The sequence below is a fragment of the Anneissia japonica genome, unplaced genomic scaffold (genome assembly GCF_011630105.1).
Source record: "Anneissia japonica isolate Jap-2015-1 unplaced genomic scaffold, ASM1163010v1 scaffold287871_len1641731_cov197, whole genome shotgun sequence".
Classification (NCBI taxonomy): Eukaryota; Metazoa; Echinodermata; class Crinoidea; order Comatulida; family Comatulidae; genus Anneissia; species Anneissia japonica.
Genome location: NW_022712275.1, coordinates 478,779 through 495,403, shown reverse-complemented (window position 1 = coordinate 495,403; position 16,625 = coordinate 478,779). Strand labels below are relative to the sequence as shown.

General features: G+C 35.1%; 1 protein-coding gene across 4 annotated transcripts in view; it reads right to left on the bottom strand.

Annotated features, from left to right (window-relative positions):
* Positions 1 to 12,962, bottom strand: part of LOC117107756 (probable gamma-butyrobetaine dioxygenase) — a 15,794-nt gene extending 2,832 nt beyond the window's left edge. Inside the window, exons 1-14 of one of the 4 annotated variants that reach the window (XM_033249511.1) lie at positions 12,822 to 12,962; positions 10,253 to 10,423; positions 9,429 to 9,520; positions 8,798 to 8,928; positions 8,236 to 8,375; positions 7,130 to 7,188; positions 5,623 to 5,704; positions 4,708 to 4,752; positions 3,688 to 3,815; positions 2,945 to 3,085; positions 2,224 to 2,287; positions 1,338 to 1,391; positions 581 to 649; positions 9 to 113 (exon numbers count right to left, since the gene is read on the bottom strand). In XM_033249511.1, coding sequence (XP_033105402.1) covers positions 9 to 113; positions 581 to 649; positions 1,338 to 1,391; positions 2,224 to 2,287; positions 2,945 to 3,085; positions 3,688 to 3,815; positions 4,708 to 4,752; positions 5,623 to 5,704; positions 7,130 to 7,188; positions 8,236 to 8,375; positions 8,798 to 8,928; positions 9,429 to 9,520; positions 10,253 to 10,423 — 1,281 coding nt within the window. In that variant the 5' untranslated portion in view covers positions 12,822 to 12,962. Of the gene's footprint in view, positions 1 to 8; positions 114 to 580; positions 650 to 1,337; positions 1,392 to 2,223; positions 2,288 to 2,944; positions 3,086 to 3,687; positions 3,816 to 4,707; positions 4,753 to 5,622; positions 5,705 to 7,129; positions 7,189 to 8,235; positions 8,376 to 8,797; positions 8,929 to 9,428; positions 9,521 to 10,252; positions 10,424 to 12,648; positions 12,797 to 12,821 lie in introns of those variants that run through there. The other 3 variants (XM_033249509.1, XM_033249510.1, XM_033249513.1) reach the window with 3 other exon arrangements.
* Positions 12,963 to 16,625: the final 3,663 nt, after the last annotated feature.

The window sequence follows — 16,625 nt, the reverse complement described above, 5'->3', positions numbered from 1 at the left end:
AGGAGCACCTTCATATGTCTCTGTCCCCCATTTAATTCAAATGCCTTCCTTCCATGCACTATACGACGGTTGTTAAAGACAGCACACTGGCCACGTTTCAACCTTAGTTCTTTCTGTAAAAAGAGAATAATACATTGTTTAAAGGTGAGTGTAAAGTATATAAGAGTGAGTGTGAAGTGAAATATCGACACGCAAGTGTAAAGTATAGACAGAAAGTATAAAGTAAGGACAGGTTTAATGTAGTTAGTACAAAGTATAGACATGTCAGCATAAAGTAGTAAGTATAGTATAGTATAGTGAGTATAGAAAGGTGAGTATAATGTATTGAAAGGTGAGTATAAGTATAGGCAGGTGTGTGTAAAGTATAGACATGCTTTATGTAAAATATGTATAGATGAGAATAAAGGACAGGTTGTAAAGTGTGAACAAATGAGTGTAGAGTATGGGCAGGTGAGTTACAATATGGAACGGTGAGTGCAAATTATGTGAATCATGAATAGGTATGTTAATTATGAGAAAGTGAAAAGAAAGAAAGTATAGATAGATAAAGTATAGAATAAAAAACCGACAAAATACTGACCTTTGCATCAGAATATTTCAAAAGTTGGGCTAATCTTCTGTAAGCACGGTAATATGGTTCAACATCTTCCTGTTAAAATTATGCAAGGTACAACAGATATGAATGGGATCATTACTGTATGTTCAATTATATTTATAAAGGCAGCTCTATTTCATCTAAATTGTTACAGATCCAAAAAAACACATTTTTAGATTCATGCTAGCTGTCTAATAGCCAGGCTTCACTGCACCTGACACGACTCTATTGAGAACGCAATGCCACAACATACGCGAAACAGATCACTATAAGTTATATACCATTTACAATACTCATACGCGGTACAATAGATATAAATGGGATCATTATGTTTAATTATATTTATAAAAAAGACTATTTCCTCTAAATTTGTAGTTCCAAAACACATTTTTAAGTCAAGGCTATAAAGCCAGGCACTCATAGCAACCGATGGTCGTCGACTCCATGAACAACGCAATGCCACAACATCCACGCAACGGATTGCTTTTAATGACGATCCGTTCACACTGCCACCGACAGTCTACCCTCGCAGGGAGCAGAGTTGAATTAGTCATACGGTACGGTTGTATGACACAGTGAGTACCCAGTTTGAGAAATCACGACCAGCTGTCAAGTGACATGGGTGACTTACAATGTGCACACTTGAAGGGTCTGCGAAAGCCTGCACCAGGTAAAGTAAACACTACTTTGGTACTGTTTTTTTTTTCTTTTAATATATTGTTTGTGTACCTTCTGAACTTACTTCTCTAACATGCAATATTCCTTCGAATGGAGGGGACCAGGTTACCGCAGTTATCTGAAAGAAAGGCACCTTCAGAGATTAGTTCAGTTCATCATTTACAAGATAGAATACACACTGTGATATCAACTAAATTTTGACCGAGACAAGGTTCAAATTTGTTTTTGGTCAAACTTTGCTTCAAGTTCCGAATTTGTTATGTGGTTAGAACAATTAACAATTTTCCTACTAGCTTAAAAAGAGTTTCTATGTGCTTACTACAAGTTGCTATGAATTACCTTGAGTTTTCTGATCTTACTACACTTTTACATTTAATGCCTAGCTCAGGATACTAGTACCAATTAGTATTGTTACATTCTTGTGAGTTCATAGTACATTGTAAAACTTGTATAAAACTTGAAAGGCTCGTAATAAACTCCCAGTTTTCTCAAGAAAATTCATAATTCGCTCAGAATAATTTGTACTTTATAAATCATCATGACTCGTTTCTGACTCGTAGGAAACTTGTAAAACAACTTGTATCAATGGCAGATCCAGGAATTCTAAATAGAGGGGGCCCAAGAAGGGACTTTCACAGATGGAGGGTCTAGATAAGATCAACTTAGCCCCACCATGGTTGGGGCTGATGTAAGAAATTTCTATGATTATGGCACACATAGATGGCTGAAAATGGCAAGCTCGGACTTTGAATAACATTTTCTTTTTTTTTTCTCCTTTTTCTTTAGACTGCCCCCTAGAATCTGCCACTGTGTATGGCACTTTTACCATTTAGACCACAAGTTTCACAAATTCTGAGCTCGTAGCAACTCTTGGGCGGAAGCAACGAAGGTGGGAGAGCTGCAGAAATCTTTAACCCCAAAGATCAAAGCATTCAAAAGCATCTACTTACATGTCTGGTTACTGGATGGACATTGATATGGGGCCTTTGGTATTGAAATGCTGCAGGATTCTCCCTAAAAAATAAACACAAAATAACATTATAATAATATAAACATCAGAAAATTATATTCAAAATAATATGACAAATGTTGTTATATGTGAAGTATACATATGAAAAATTATTGGAAAAAAGAACAGACACAACAGGAAGAAGATTGAGAAGATGTCAAAATGTGTGCTACTTGTAGGCCTGACCTGCATACCACGTAAAGAATTGTAAAACTAGAATATGTCTTAATCCTTGTATGCTAATCTAGCTTAGTGAAAATGGCTATCAGTGAAAAATCATGACATTTACAATTTTACTAATAATTAATTCACAATATCATTTAACCTAAATATATCACCAGTTGCCATATTTTTAAGTAAGCATAAACCCCATCCACCAAATAACTCATAGTTTCTATAGTTTAATTTAATTACTTAAATACCAATAAAGAAATTAATAAGCCTACACTGCATTGTTCAAATAGTCTTCCCTTTTTGAAATTTCCACCGGGAAAAAATCTACAACTTGGAAAAGAGCAACATGGTACAGTTTCCGAATTTATATAATTAAAAGTGATATCCAATTTTGTCAGTCTAAGCTGGGGAGGGGGTATACTCTATCTACTACTAGTTGTATTGGAATGAATTTTAATTTGGAGAAGCAGCAATGATGACTAGTTTACCTTTTAAAGTGTATCTTCTGGAAGGTTGCAGGCACAGTGCACAAGGTTTCAAACTCAACAGGAAATCTATTGCGCAGTTCCTCAACGACATAAAATATATCAAGGAAAAAACTCTCACCACCAACTACTTTGTCATCAAATCTAAAGAAACAAATGTAATCATTATCAAAGAGAGAATTCAACATGGTACATTGATAATTTTTTTTTATTTTGCTTTTTGATGAGCACACAGGGACTTGAAGGACAGGGATTTGAAGGGCAATTAAAGCTGTTCACTCACAGCGCCTAGAGGGTCGTCAGCTGCCACGATTGTATGAAGAACGCAACGCAATGATGCACACACAACGCATCATTTTTAATGATGATCCATTCAGGCTGCCGCTGATAATCAGTAGATGGCGCCGCGTCGTCTAGCGCTCACAGGAAGCAGAGTTGGATTCATCATGCGACGGTCGCACGACCGTCGTACAATGCAGTCAGTGCCCGTCTATGGTCTGTCTGAGGGAGAAGGGTTGCAAGCGTTCTCTTAGGAACTTCCAGCTTGGTTAGAGGCTGTTTGGCTGCTACCAAGGCAAGTGGGCTGTTAAGCTCCACTTTCAGAACCCTCTGTATCTGCAACTGGGGAAAGTCTTTTTATTTACAAAGTAGATTAGCGCCAAAGTGCGTCAAAGAATTCAGATACGTCATCAGATGCATAGATGACTGTGTTATCATTAATGCAATCAAAGCTACTGTAATCTTACCTTACACAATGAAGAAGCTGAATTCCGGGTGCAGACTCGTAGTACGCAAGGTCCATATGATATTCAATCCCCATTGAACTATACGCAATATTTATTGGACGCTCTTCAGTCTTGACATCAAACCTCTGCTGATTTAGCATATGTATCCACAAATCAAATGTATTATATCAATAGTTAATAGCACTGTACACTAACAAACGCTTTCAATGGCTACTGGTGCGTGGACTTCACCACAAACCTTTTATGATCTACTAACCTACTCAACACTGAATTAATTAATCAGAAGAACTTAATGATCATTCACACAAACTTATATGCCTATGGTCCTAGCACTTGCCAAAAATCGAACTCCAAATAATCAGCAAAAACCAGCAAAATACTGGTTTGATTATTATGCAAGTACAATATGGGTACCAAACTGTATTGAAAGTATGAAGCAAAAAAAAATTAGGGCAAAAAAATCAATTGGGAAACACACAACCATTCAAATATTGGTTTCAAATGTGGCAAAGACAAGCCAAACCAGTCACTTGTCACAAATTGTGTTTCAGAAATAATGGCCAAAACATGTTGGAATGTCTAAATTTTTAAATATATTTTATTGCACTAAACTAAACTTGATATATCTATACATCATGCTAGGTTGTTATTTTCCCAATTTTCAATGTTTAAACAATATTTCTTAACAATTTGGTAATGGTTTCTGACCTAGAAATGCCCGAAATCGTAAACTTTTAAGGCTGATTTCTTAACTACTGTGCTTTAAACAGCTGTTTGTTTAAACTCTTGTAACTTTATGAGTCTTTGACCATTTTATAGATTTTATTGTTTAACCCAGAATTATTAACTACAAAATCATCTTTTGTTGTTGAGAGGAGTGTCTGGTTTAGCTTGCCACAAATGCAAATAATTACAATATCAAATAATAAAAATTTTGGCTAAAAGCATGTCTATGCCACCTGAAGAAGCCACAATACAAAAGTAGTGTGAAGACTTGCATAAATAAAATATTTAACTTACACTACCATAAAGAGTGCTTTGAATTGGGCCAAGTCTTTCTGCAATCTACAGATGTATATCAAAAAATGAGGAAAAATCGTGTAAGAATCAAATAGCTGATAAAAAAAAAAAAATATTGGTTTTTGTACATGCAAGGCATTGTAAGTCTCTCAAGGCACAAGATCCTAAAATGTATAGTATTAATTTTAAATGGAAGTGTCCCCCCACCCACCTTCCCACCTTATTTTGGTTGCTAATCCCATATTATAATAATAATAGTGTGGTTTTATATAGCGCACATATCCATCTAGTGTAAGATGCTCAGGGCGCTTGATGTGTGGACTAGGAACTCGATCAATGACTTTCTTCGCCCCTAATGGTCCCTTCGTGTCTGTGCTACCCGGTAACCCGTTACCAGCAACTCTCGTCGTCCACCACAGGGGCTGTCAGTTCCAGTACACCGGGTATCCCCCTACTTGTCTCGAAGGATGTACGGGGTTCTTTATAGTTCACACGAGCCATTGTATACACTGGGCCTACGGTTTATAGTCCTTATCCGAGAAGACCAGAACCATAGGCGAGCGTTCGAACCAGCATCGATATTATGGCTATAACTTGCGGCGCCCCTGCTAACCGCTCGGCCATTCGACTCACTGGCCTAACAGCACAATTTTTGGGCCATACTGAAGCCAAAACAACTCTCCCTATTAACCCTGCCAGGAATTTTTATTCTGGGACTCTGAATGAAGCTCTAGTCGGCCCTTGGTTCAGACTCCCTGTCAGGCTTGTCACATCCCTGTCGGCAAATTTCTAAACTAATCTAACAATTGTTTTAAAATGTACTAAATGATGAGATGAAGCAGAGAGTGAAGATTTTCTTTCCACGACTATCTACAGGGGTGCAATAAAAATGTTAAAGGATAATAGAAAGCATACCTCTATAACTTTATGTTCGTCATTTTCAGTTGGAATTCGATCAATAATGCAAACACCATATTCATTTAAATATTTGAGGTATCTGTAATTAAAACTTGGGCATTATAATCACCATGAAAACAATACCTATTAATTCAAATTCATTTTGGTACAGAAAATTTATGAAAATAACTTTTGTGTTTTCAGTACATTTTGATGGTAAATAATTAGGTTTTAAAATCCCTATTCCAGAAAGCCTATTCTAAACCATTAGGATTACGAAGTCATTCATTCGTAATGAACGGTAACCAACGTCTGGTTGACAACAAAGTGCGCCACCTGTTGTTGTGACGACACAACTGTTCTACTCTATTACTGGCAAACCCAATCTGGGAATATGGCATTTCTTCTGGCAGTAGAGGGGCGGTATACACATCTATTTTACCATCACAGAGTTCTCCGACAGCTCTTAGCTCCTTATACAGCTCTTCTTTTCTACAATACTTTTTAAAATCCCTCTAGTAATTTAAACTGTGCATGTGTATGTCAAAGATCAAGATGCATATAAAGAGGATGAACATTAAGCAAATTCATGTCATTATGCTGTGATAGTTACAAATACAATTCAAGTTATTTTCATTTTATAAAGTACTAAAAGAAAAACAGTTCCACAAGCCAATCAGAGCATAAAAGTAATCAAAGCCAATTTATCACACAATTATAATATCAATAAAAATAATGCCAAACATATATTTTAATTACATCAACCAAACAGCATACAAATTAAAGAATCAGAAATAATAAATTACTCATAAAAAAATACAACCGTAGAATATGAATCTTTTCAAGCTGAAAGATTTAAATCAATATTACCATAATATTATGTACCATTACATATGTAGGTATATGTATATGTTTGTATACTTGGTACTGTATATGTTTATGCATATGTACAATATATGCATATATGTACATATGTATCCATATCAACTATTATTTTCATGCTTACTTTTCTATATTTATCTCACTACAGTAGGTTATGTTAAGATACAATTTGTATTTGTTAAGATGTTCGTACGACGCACCACATGTGGAGTGCCACTGATATAAATGGTGTATGTCATTAAATTATTATTATTATTATTATTATTATTACTATTATTATTATTATTATTATTAATAAAATATTATAAAATATACTAAATTAAAATTATTAAAGTTGTATGTGTAAAGGATAGCACCAGCTACACACATAATGACAGTGTAAATATAAGACACATTACAGTGTGTCAGTAAAAAGAAATATGTTTGTGATTAAAAGAAAAGCAAGGCTGTGGATTCCTATGTGTAAGTATTGGCATGATGACGATGATGATAAATCAAGATATGATCATTACAACTTATCTAATTTTGTCTTGGACAAAAAATATTTTGTTTAAAATCACAGACAATCCACAGACATAATGTCAATATCTAGACAATTACAATTTAAACTACGACATTTATTAAAAAGAAAGCGCAAAAATACCTGAGAAATGTCTTTTTACAGGAGGAGACTTGTTCATAATCAAAATAGTCTATATCCCCCTGAAATTTATGAATAAAATAATCAAAACAAATGGTGATGAATCCAAGGAACTTGAGTTTCTGAGTGCTTTAAAGGGCCCACATGCACTAAGATAGTGACCAAGTTCACTGTAAATGCAATTATGTATGTGTCAGAATCTCAGATGTTCACTGTATGGCAACCTTTGATATGAACTTTGTAACTGTGCTTGCTTTGTGTTGTTTATTATAAGGAAGTACCACTTTGATAACTATACCTATACATCGCTACATAATGGAACTATGCGATATCACTCTATTTTCAAGATTCTACCAAATTAATATATTAGAACCTAATAATTTTGGATTATAAACTTAATAAAAACATGAAATTTTGTGTAAATTTGTAATCCTATGTATATATTTTAACACACAAATAAGGATACAATTTTGTAAGTAAGAAAGTTATGTTAATTGGCAAAGCTACGAACACTATACCTTAGCTATAGGAGGCACTCAGCCGTATTTACCTCTTGGGTATCATTACTTGGTAAGGTAAGAATTTGTTTATACCTTGTTTTCAAACTTATTTCTTTAAAGATCATCATAGGAGGGCAGGAAAAGATAATTAATTTTTTTTTCTTATTTAGCAAATGGTTTTGCTAAAAACATCCATTTTATTTGTGAATGTGAACAGTGTAGTAATGGGATGGTTAAATGCTTTATATGATTAGGAACAAATATACATATCTTATTTTTGGAGATTTCAAGGCAGTGGCGGGTGTAATAAAAATAAAGAAAAACTTTTATTTCTTATTCTGAAATTTGGTGGGTACGCTAATTGGCCAAAAATAAAATTTTATTTATATTCGAAATTATCATTATTAGTAGGTGGCGGGTTTCGCCAAGGTATAAAGAAAGTCTCGCCTAATGAAGGAATGTCACATGTTAGTAACATACTACTCTATATGGCAATTATGTGTAATCTTTATTATTTTAAGGAAGTGTTTCTGATATAATGAATAAAATATGTGCACATGCATCAGTCCTTGTTTACTTGTCCATCGAACAAACAAAAACCTTTCTTACCTTGAGGAACTTATATTCGCACATATCTGCTCTATTACTACGCGCCTGTTGTGAGTAACAATTTTTCTTCAACCAGTCTAAAGTTACAACACCTACATGATCAGGCTCTTCAAACCATTGTAGATGAACACTGTTACCATCTGTTTTCAAACATATATGCAGATAAAATAATTATTTACTAGTAACAAAAAAAATGTATATATTATGCATCCATGTACAGTTATTTTAACAAGGTGATTTGCCTATTAGCGTATATTCTTTCTTATAAATTCCTTGTAGTTAGGCCGCTGATAAAACCTTACCTAATAGCTCATGTTCATTTAAAAATGTAATACTGTTGTATATGTAAACAAATAATAATGATGACACATAATTTGTGTCATGCTTAGTATAGTGTCAGGGGTCCTAAGTTGCAAGAATTCCCTTCCGGGAAATCTGGTTAAATGAGCTTTCTTAATACATCTATCTTTATATTGTTTTCAAATGGTCATGATGACATCAAATCATGACCATATATAGGTACATCATGACTATATATGAGTACTACATTACTTGTACCCACCTGGCTGAATTACAGCAGAACAAAGTGTTGGTTTTTCTGGAATAGACATAACATCTATCAGTTTTTGTCCACTATGAGCCTGGATACATTTATCGCACTGACAATTGCAGCGAAGCCAAATGCTATGGTACCTACACATGATGAAGAGCATAATATTGTTTGTGAGGGTATCACTATAAAGTGTCCAAAAGAATTAACAGTAGTTCAATGAATGAAGGAATAGTGTTGATATCATCAGGCCTAATTCTAGGGTTGTCCTTTTGAAAGTGGCCTTTCAAAAGTATTTTAGAATTTGGGGTTCTACTTGGTACACAAAAATATAATTTTGCCAAAATATTAACAATTCTAGATTTTGATTTGGGTAATTGATTACCATTATCACACCAATATAATCATTATTATTACAGTATCATCGTTATCATCATATAACAACATATTGCACCACATCATCTTCTATCCTCAGTAACTAATATTATCATCATCACATAATCATTGTCTTTGTGAAATTCTCCCTCCTCTTCTAAGCCTTAGTAATCATCATTACTCTCATCATCACTCCAATACCATCTCAACTTCTAGTGCACCCCCTCCCCCCTACTTGCTATAATTCATTATTTATAGTTCAACCTACTTGCTCAGTTCAGATTCATTCCATTGGATCAGGACTTGGCTGCCATCATGGTCAATTTCCAAGTCATTTTTCATGCCAATGGGTTTTGCAGACTGGAATTGGGAAGTAGATACTACTCATAAGTTGTACCGAAAAAAGTGCTAAAATTATATCTCATATTTTATAATACTGTATACGTTCAGTTTACCTAAAGTAGAATATTACCATTTCCAAAGATTTTGATGTTGATATGTTGACTATGTATTATAGACATGTTGTACATTACCATTATTACTTCAGGCAGTGTCAATATCAAATCAATGTTGCATATTTATTGGACCATGTAGTAGACCATGATTGAAAATAAATTTGTAGAAACTACATTTTATAAGCCCAAGACACAGAACTTGCGTCTAGAAAATGAAGATTACTTCTAGGCATAAAAAACATAAATTCCATACCTACTTTACAGTAACATAGGTGTACATTATACAAAGAAAATTAAAAGGCAGCATTACGAGACTAACTTAGATGTTATTTATTCAACATAAGCTTTTGCTGACAGTCAATGCCAGCTTCATCAGGTGTGTGAAGTAAAAAATTGAAAACAAAATAGAGCTTATGCATGCAATAGTCTCACAATTAAGCAATTAGTCTACATTGTAAACTTTACAATACTGTACCAGCAAATAAATCAATGAAATATTCATAACTAAAAAGATTTCCTATTTTTCTCCTCTCAACCACCATCTTATCTCAATAAAATTATTTGTTCCATTACAAAAAAATTTTTAAAAATTAAAAAAAAAAAATATTGCTATTTGTGCTTCTGATATATTACTCACTGTTTTAAGAAAGTTCTTTGGGCCATTCCATACAGAATTCTTGCGTAAAAAAGGTCTCCAATATGAAAGTTTTGGCAAACAAAGATTGAGCTGGCATGTTTGCCTGGGAAAAGGAGTATGCAGGTTCTTCAAAAGCCTTGCTGATGGTGTGAAATTTCGTATTACATTCATCTACAAAACAAATAAAAATACTTTATTAAAGATACACTTGCTAAAGACGATTGAAGTCCTGGGACAAAGGCTTGTTTTGGCATGCTTAGACAAGACCAAAACTAGCTAATTTTAAAATCAATAAAAAAAAATTAAATATTAATTTTAATATCTAAAAAATACTTTGAATATTAATTCAAATTAGAGCCCCTCCCCCTCCCCTTTTCAATAATTACATGGGAATTTGGGTTGGGGGTGGCCTTATTCCTATGGACCAAAAGATGGAGATTGTCCTAGTACATGATTAGTCAAATAGCAAATCCAGAATAAAACATTTTTAAGGATTGATCACTCAATAGGACAGTTCCCTAAGAGGTTTTCCTTTTTTTGCAAAAAATTGTAATAATTTATGATATGGAGAAATATAAATAAAATGTACAGTATTAATATAATTCTATTGTATGAGTGTTTTTTTATTGTTTTCTTATTGAGTGTTTAAAAGCTGTCGTCAAGATGATGACTGTAAGTAAAAAATTCCCAGGCAATGTTGATTCCCACAATTAACCAGTTCCTTCTATCTGTAACAATGGATCCAGGACTGTCTTTTACCATTATTATTTGGGTGAACATAGCAAGTTTGTACCTGTTTACTACAGATCTTAATCAATTCTAACACTAACTTGCTACTTCAATAAAATATTTTGGAAGAGATTGTGCAAATCTCTAGAAAATAGATGGGCAGAATCTAGGCCCTAAATGCTTTATAATACATTTGTTGTAAAGTATATTAAGACATAGAGTGGTCCAAGGGCCAAGGCCTCAATTTTCTGCAAAAAATTGGCGCAGGGAATTAGGTAATTTTTTTAATGTATGGATGAATTTCTATACAAAATTTCATTCACAAAAATAGAACATTTTATTAAAATTAAATACTAGAACTAGTAAGTATTAAATTCATTTTCATGTCTGTCCTTTGATATTTTTTCCTAGGGCCTTAACACAACAACAGAAGCTGGCAAAAAAATTAGCGAGCACAAAATGTCATATATCATCAAAATGGATCTAATAAATTGGCGGGAAAATATTAGGGGACGAGTAAACTCGTTGCCGCAATAGGACAGTACTTTTTATTGCCTCGTCTCCCGAGTGCGTGTTTTCTCATCCGCTTTTTGCATGGGTTGGTATATCATATGTTCAGAAGGTGCTCACACGCGTGTACTGCGGCAACATAAATAACACACCTAACATACATACCGATACCTTATTTGTATGACATCGTCTAGGTGTATCTTCCCCAAATAGCTGTTAAGTCGCTACAATTGTATATATATAATACCATGGGTAGGTATGTGAAGATGCGTGCGCGATCGCGTCTGTTTTTTCTGCCAGATTACTGTTTCGCATTTGCATCATGCTCCCTGGGGACATCCCCATAAATCTACATTCTGATTGGCTGTCGTTAGGGAAATCCCTTGGATACTGCTATGATGACGTAGTGGAAAAGCCACTATTCATCCTCCATTTTTTTTTTTTCTGGATCGGACAAAGATATCATCTTCGCTAGAAAGTTTTAAGATTTCGCATGTTTTGACGGAACAAATATCACTCTAAGGTCAAATCCTACGTTATTGAAAGATAAGTCTACATATTATTTATTATTTTGTCTTTAAAATCCTGAAGTTTCATCATATTTTATGGTTCAGAAAATAAATTGACAGACCCGGTCAAGGTCAAGTCCGGAGGCTATTGGCGTAAACGCGAGCCGAAAACCATGAAATCTGATGTATGTTCATGTAAAAAAGTCACGTTTTCGGTCACAAAATTCTAATCAATTACCTACATGTAATAAAAATGATGCGAATTCACGATTTCAAATGCTTGTAATTTCCTTATTAATTAAGATATCTAAATAATTTTGGTGTCACTGTATAGGATTTTTCAAGCTCTTTCCAGTGGTACTAATTGAATTGGTATTGGTTCACTTTGAATTTTTTCTTCACATACCTACCATGGGGTTTTTTACGGTGCCTCCCTCTGGGCGGTGCCTGAGCTTGGTAAGACAAGTATTTCTTAACCACCAAGTTATTCACCTCATCTCAGTCATATATTTACCTTAATCAGGCAAGAAAACATGTAGGCCTAGGCCATCATTATTCACGTAGGCCCTAGGCCTACGGCTACAGAAACAGAATGACCATGAAGAGAAGCTTTCCTTCTTAATAATAATAGCTAGGCCTATCGCTTACCTTCCTTAATGATGACCATAAACCATCTGTAGTAAACATTCTACTCTAATAAATAACAACGTGGGGCTCTAACTACTTGTTTCTTATTTACATTCAGTAGTTTGACTAAGGACTAGGCCTACCCGCAACCACCCGTATCTTATATTTTGTAAGTTTTGAGGTTTCATACTTACTACAATGCCTGCAGTTGTCTCTTTCTTTCCTCCCGGTGTCCCACAGTCTAGTCGCCGCTGAAAAACGTGAACTCATCTGTCACGCTACAGTGAGTTGGTATTTATCATTCGTCATCTGTCACGCTACAGTGAGTTGCTATTTATCATGCGTGTGAAGCAGGGTTGCCATTTGGCCTTTTTGACGTCCAGATTCCTCAAATCTGGCCGTATAAAAATTTGCCTGGCCGTAACTTTTGAAAAGTCCCTGGCCAAACTATATTTGTATTTTACATTTTTTTTCAATACAGGCCTAATATAACATAGAATGTTTTGGATGTGTTGTTTTTGTTAGCTTAAATTCTATATTTGATTCTAATCACAGTGGCGGATCCAGGGGGGTTGGGGGGTTCGTACCCCTCTGTGAAGAAACGTAACAAAATATTATGGGTCCTGGCTTACAAACTGCATGCTAACTATAGACGCGGATCCAGACCTTCGCCCACTTCGCCCAGGCGAAGGTCAGGGTGAGAATTCAAAATAAAATGTAGACCATTTTTTTCCAACAATCATACTTACTTTCCTTGACATTTATTTTGAACATTACCATTAGAAAAATGTTTAAAAATCCACACTATCCTATACCTTACACTTTTAAACTGATTGTACTGTAGGCCCTACCAGAGAGAGAGAGAGGTACATTCCCAATACATTATGGTCTTCCACTTCTATAGACTATAGCGCATGATACAGTGCACAACAAACGTTATGTAACCACATAATACGCAGGTCCAGTGGCGTAGGTATGGGCAGTGCAGTCAGTGCACAGCACTGGGGCCCGGGGCTATTGGGGGGGCTCGTTCAATAGGTATAATGATCTGAAAACTTATAAAAAAATCCTATTCAAACTTTAAAAGGACCCTTCAATAATATTAGGTTTTAGAGGCTATAGTTATTGATTATATTCATTACAATTTACCTATTACCTATTTCCCAAACGCTGCAAGTCAAAAAAAAACAAAACAACAACAACAACAACAACAATACAAGCCCTTGTATACGATGGAACAATATACTTTTTGAAATCACACTTCTAAAGCAATACAATATCGTCACGCACATTTGTGTTTGTGGTATTTTAAAGTTGGTTCAACTATTATTGTGTACGTTTTCAAACACTTCAGATTATCATAACTTCATGAATACATTTAGATTCACTTCACTGCAAGTAGGTCGATGACTGTTCTATTATTGAATGATACAGTACCGTAATTGTTATTATGGTGATGGAATAAACAATACCTGGATTTGCGCCAGGAGAATCAATTAGGGGGGCATATGTGTAATTTTGCCCAACTTGTCGTGAAAATGTACCGGTATACTGAATACTCAGTGCGTGTGAAAACACTTGCAAAAAATATTTGCAAGTTGTTCACCAGTGGGACTCGAACCCACGTTCTCCAGATCACTAGCCTGGCGTCATGCTTTTAGACCACCGAGCTTGCACCTGATGGCCAGGGTTGAATTCGAGCTAAAGTAAGCAGCGAGTACTATTGTTGCAAGTGTTTTCACATGTTCTGAGTATTCAGTACATTTTCACGACGGGTTGGACACAATTCCACCTATATGTTCTATTGATGTTGTCAATATTATAATATATCATAGATTAATGAAATGCTTAATAGGCCCTAAACGATAACATGACTTGACCATAGTTTGTTCTCAATATTCTTTAATTTTTTAAACAAAATATTTTTTAGATATTTCTGAGCGTTAATGCCGTACCGTATCTGTTTTAAAAAACCTCAGAATGTATAAGCATTCAGAGTTTCGCCTGAGTAGACCCCACTAGAGGCTCTGTCTCTATGTCCGATCAGGTGCATTTTTACCAATTTTACCTAGGGCCCGGCAGTTATCTATGCCATAGTTTCCAACCGTCACGCATCACTTCAAAGTGATATTGGATGAAACACATTTTGCAGAAACACATGTGAAATCATAAATGTGTCACGCATTTAGCACTTGCGTGATAACGAATTATCACAAAATCAGAGGAAAACGTATTTAAAATTAGAAGAAATTGGTTTTATTTAAAATATAAAAACGGTATACAGTAGCTTGAGTCATTAGAGAGCCTTCTTTATCTCGTTCGAGAATCAATTCACAGAGAAAATTTCTCCTTTCCGACCAAAACAACCCAGCCAACCACGCACTTGTAGAATCTAGTAGTCGCGAACAGTCTTGCGAGTTTATTGTTACAACCAACTGTTTAAAATGTGACGGGAACCCGAACTTCCGCAGCGGTTACGTAATAATACCGAATACACTCTCGTAGTTTCAGAAGATATTTGGTTGATATTTGTATGTCTGGCGTATAAGACGACTCCCTGTTTCATGGTCAGAATTCCTAATTTTTTTTGTGGTCCTGTATACTGCGTCTAGCTGGATAAATGGAGCCAAATGCAAGGGTAATCTTCCAAATAATACCATTTTATCAGTTTTTAAATCTTCCCCACCAAAATCGTATTTTCCCATATTTAAAATTGCTTTCATTGATACAACATTTAGTTGCTTCATTGCAGTACTAAGTTCGCGTGTTAAGCTGGTTTTCCACTAGGCGAATTTATTCGCGCGAATCAAAGCGTCGGCTCGCTTCCTGAGCTCTGATGGTTGCGCATTTTTTCGCTTCTCAAAACTCCGATAGGAATGTGAATGCGCATGTGCATAAGCCGACGCTTTGGATTCGCGTGAATAAATTCGCCTAGTAGAAAACCATATTTACGGACGATCCGCACATAAGACGAACATCCGAACATAAGACGAACATGAATATCAAAATCTAAAATCTGAATGTCGGGCGTATAAGACGATCCCCTTTTTTTCGATCGTAATTTGCTATTTTAAGCCTCGTCTATACGTGAGTATAGGCCTATACGGTATTTTGTTTTAAAACCCTAGGTCACCTGAGCGTTAAAGGATTCCTCATACAGTGGCGGATTCAAGGGAGAAATTTTCCATGGGGGGACACCCGGACCCCCTTTCATTTTGGGTATTTTTTGAAACGTTTTGAACCCCCTCTTCCAAATCATGGATCCGCCCCTGAATCATGTACCTTTGTTTGCACTAAACACTTAATCTATGTTCCCCCCTTTAGCTGATGTAAGGTAAGTGAGTTTATTTAAAAGATAACAATTACATTTAATAATTTAAATTGTTGGATGAAATACATATTTTTTAATGACGTTTATCCTCGTTTAAGACAGTTCAATGCAAGTTTGTACCATATGTGTGTGTCTTTGTATATGTTCCATGCTAGTGGAAGTTCTATCTCTTTTGAATATAAATTAAATACTGTACTTAATTAATTTATTATTGCCCACTTGAATTGTATAGCCCTAGGTGCTGCAGTGTTCTTTATGTAGAGCGCCATATATAAATGCTCGATGTGCACATCCGGGTCCGATGGCACCTCCAATTTCAAGCAAGTGTTGCAGAGACTCTGGAGTTAGGTTGCATATGGGAATGAAAAAGATAATTCTGATAGCAACATTGATTTATTGCCTTAAGTACTGCGACAATAACATTCAGAGGCGAATTTAGAAAGTTTAGATAAAAAGTATTTATTAAAGTTTTCATAGGTTTGTTTTAACGCCAGTTTGTGTTACGTAACTATGTAACTTAATTCATTCTAATATAAAGAGAGAAACGGGTTTGCCAATAACAGGACCTTAACATTTTTGCTATAGATCGACTACAATGTACGTTAATATGTAATACATTTAAATAAATTTAGATCAATCTTAATGATGTGATTTTAAATAGCAGAAG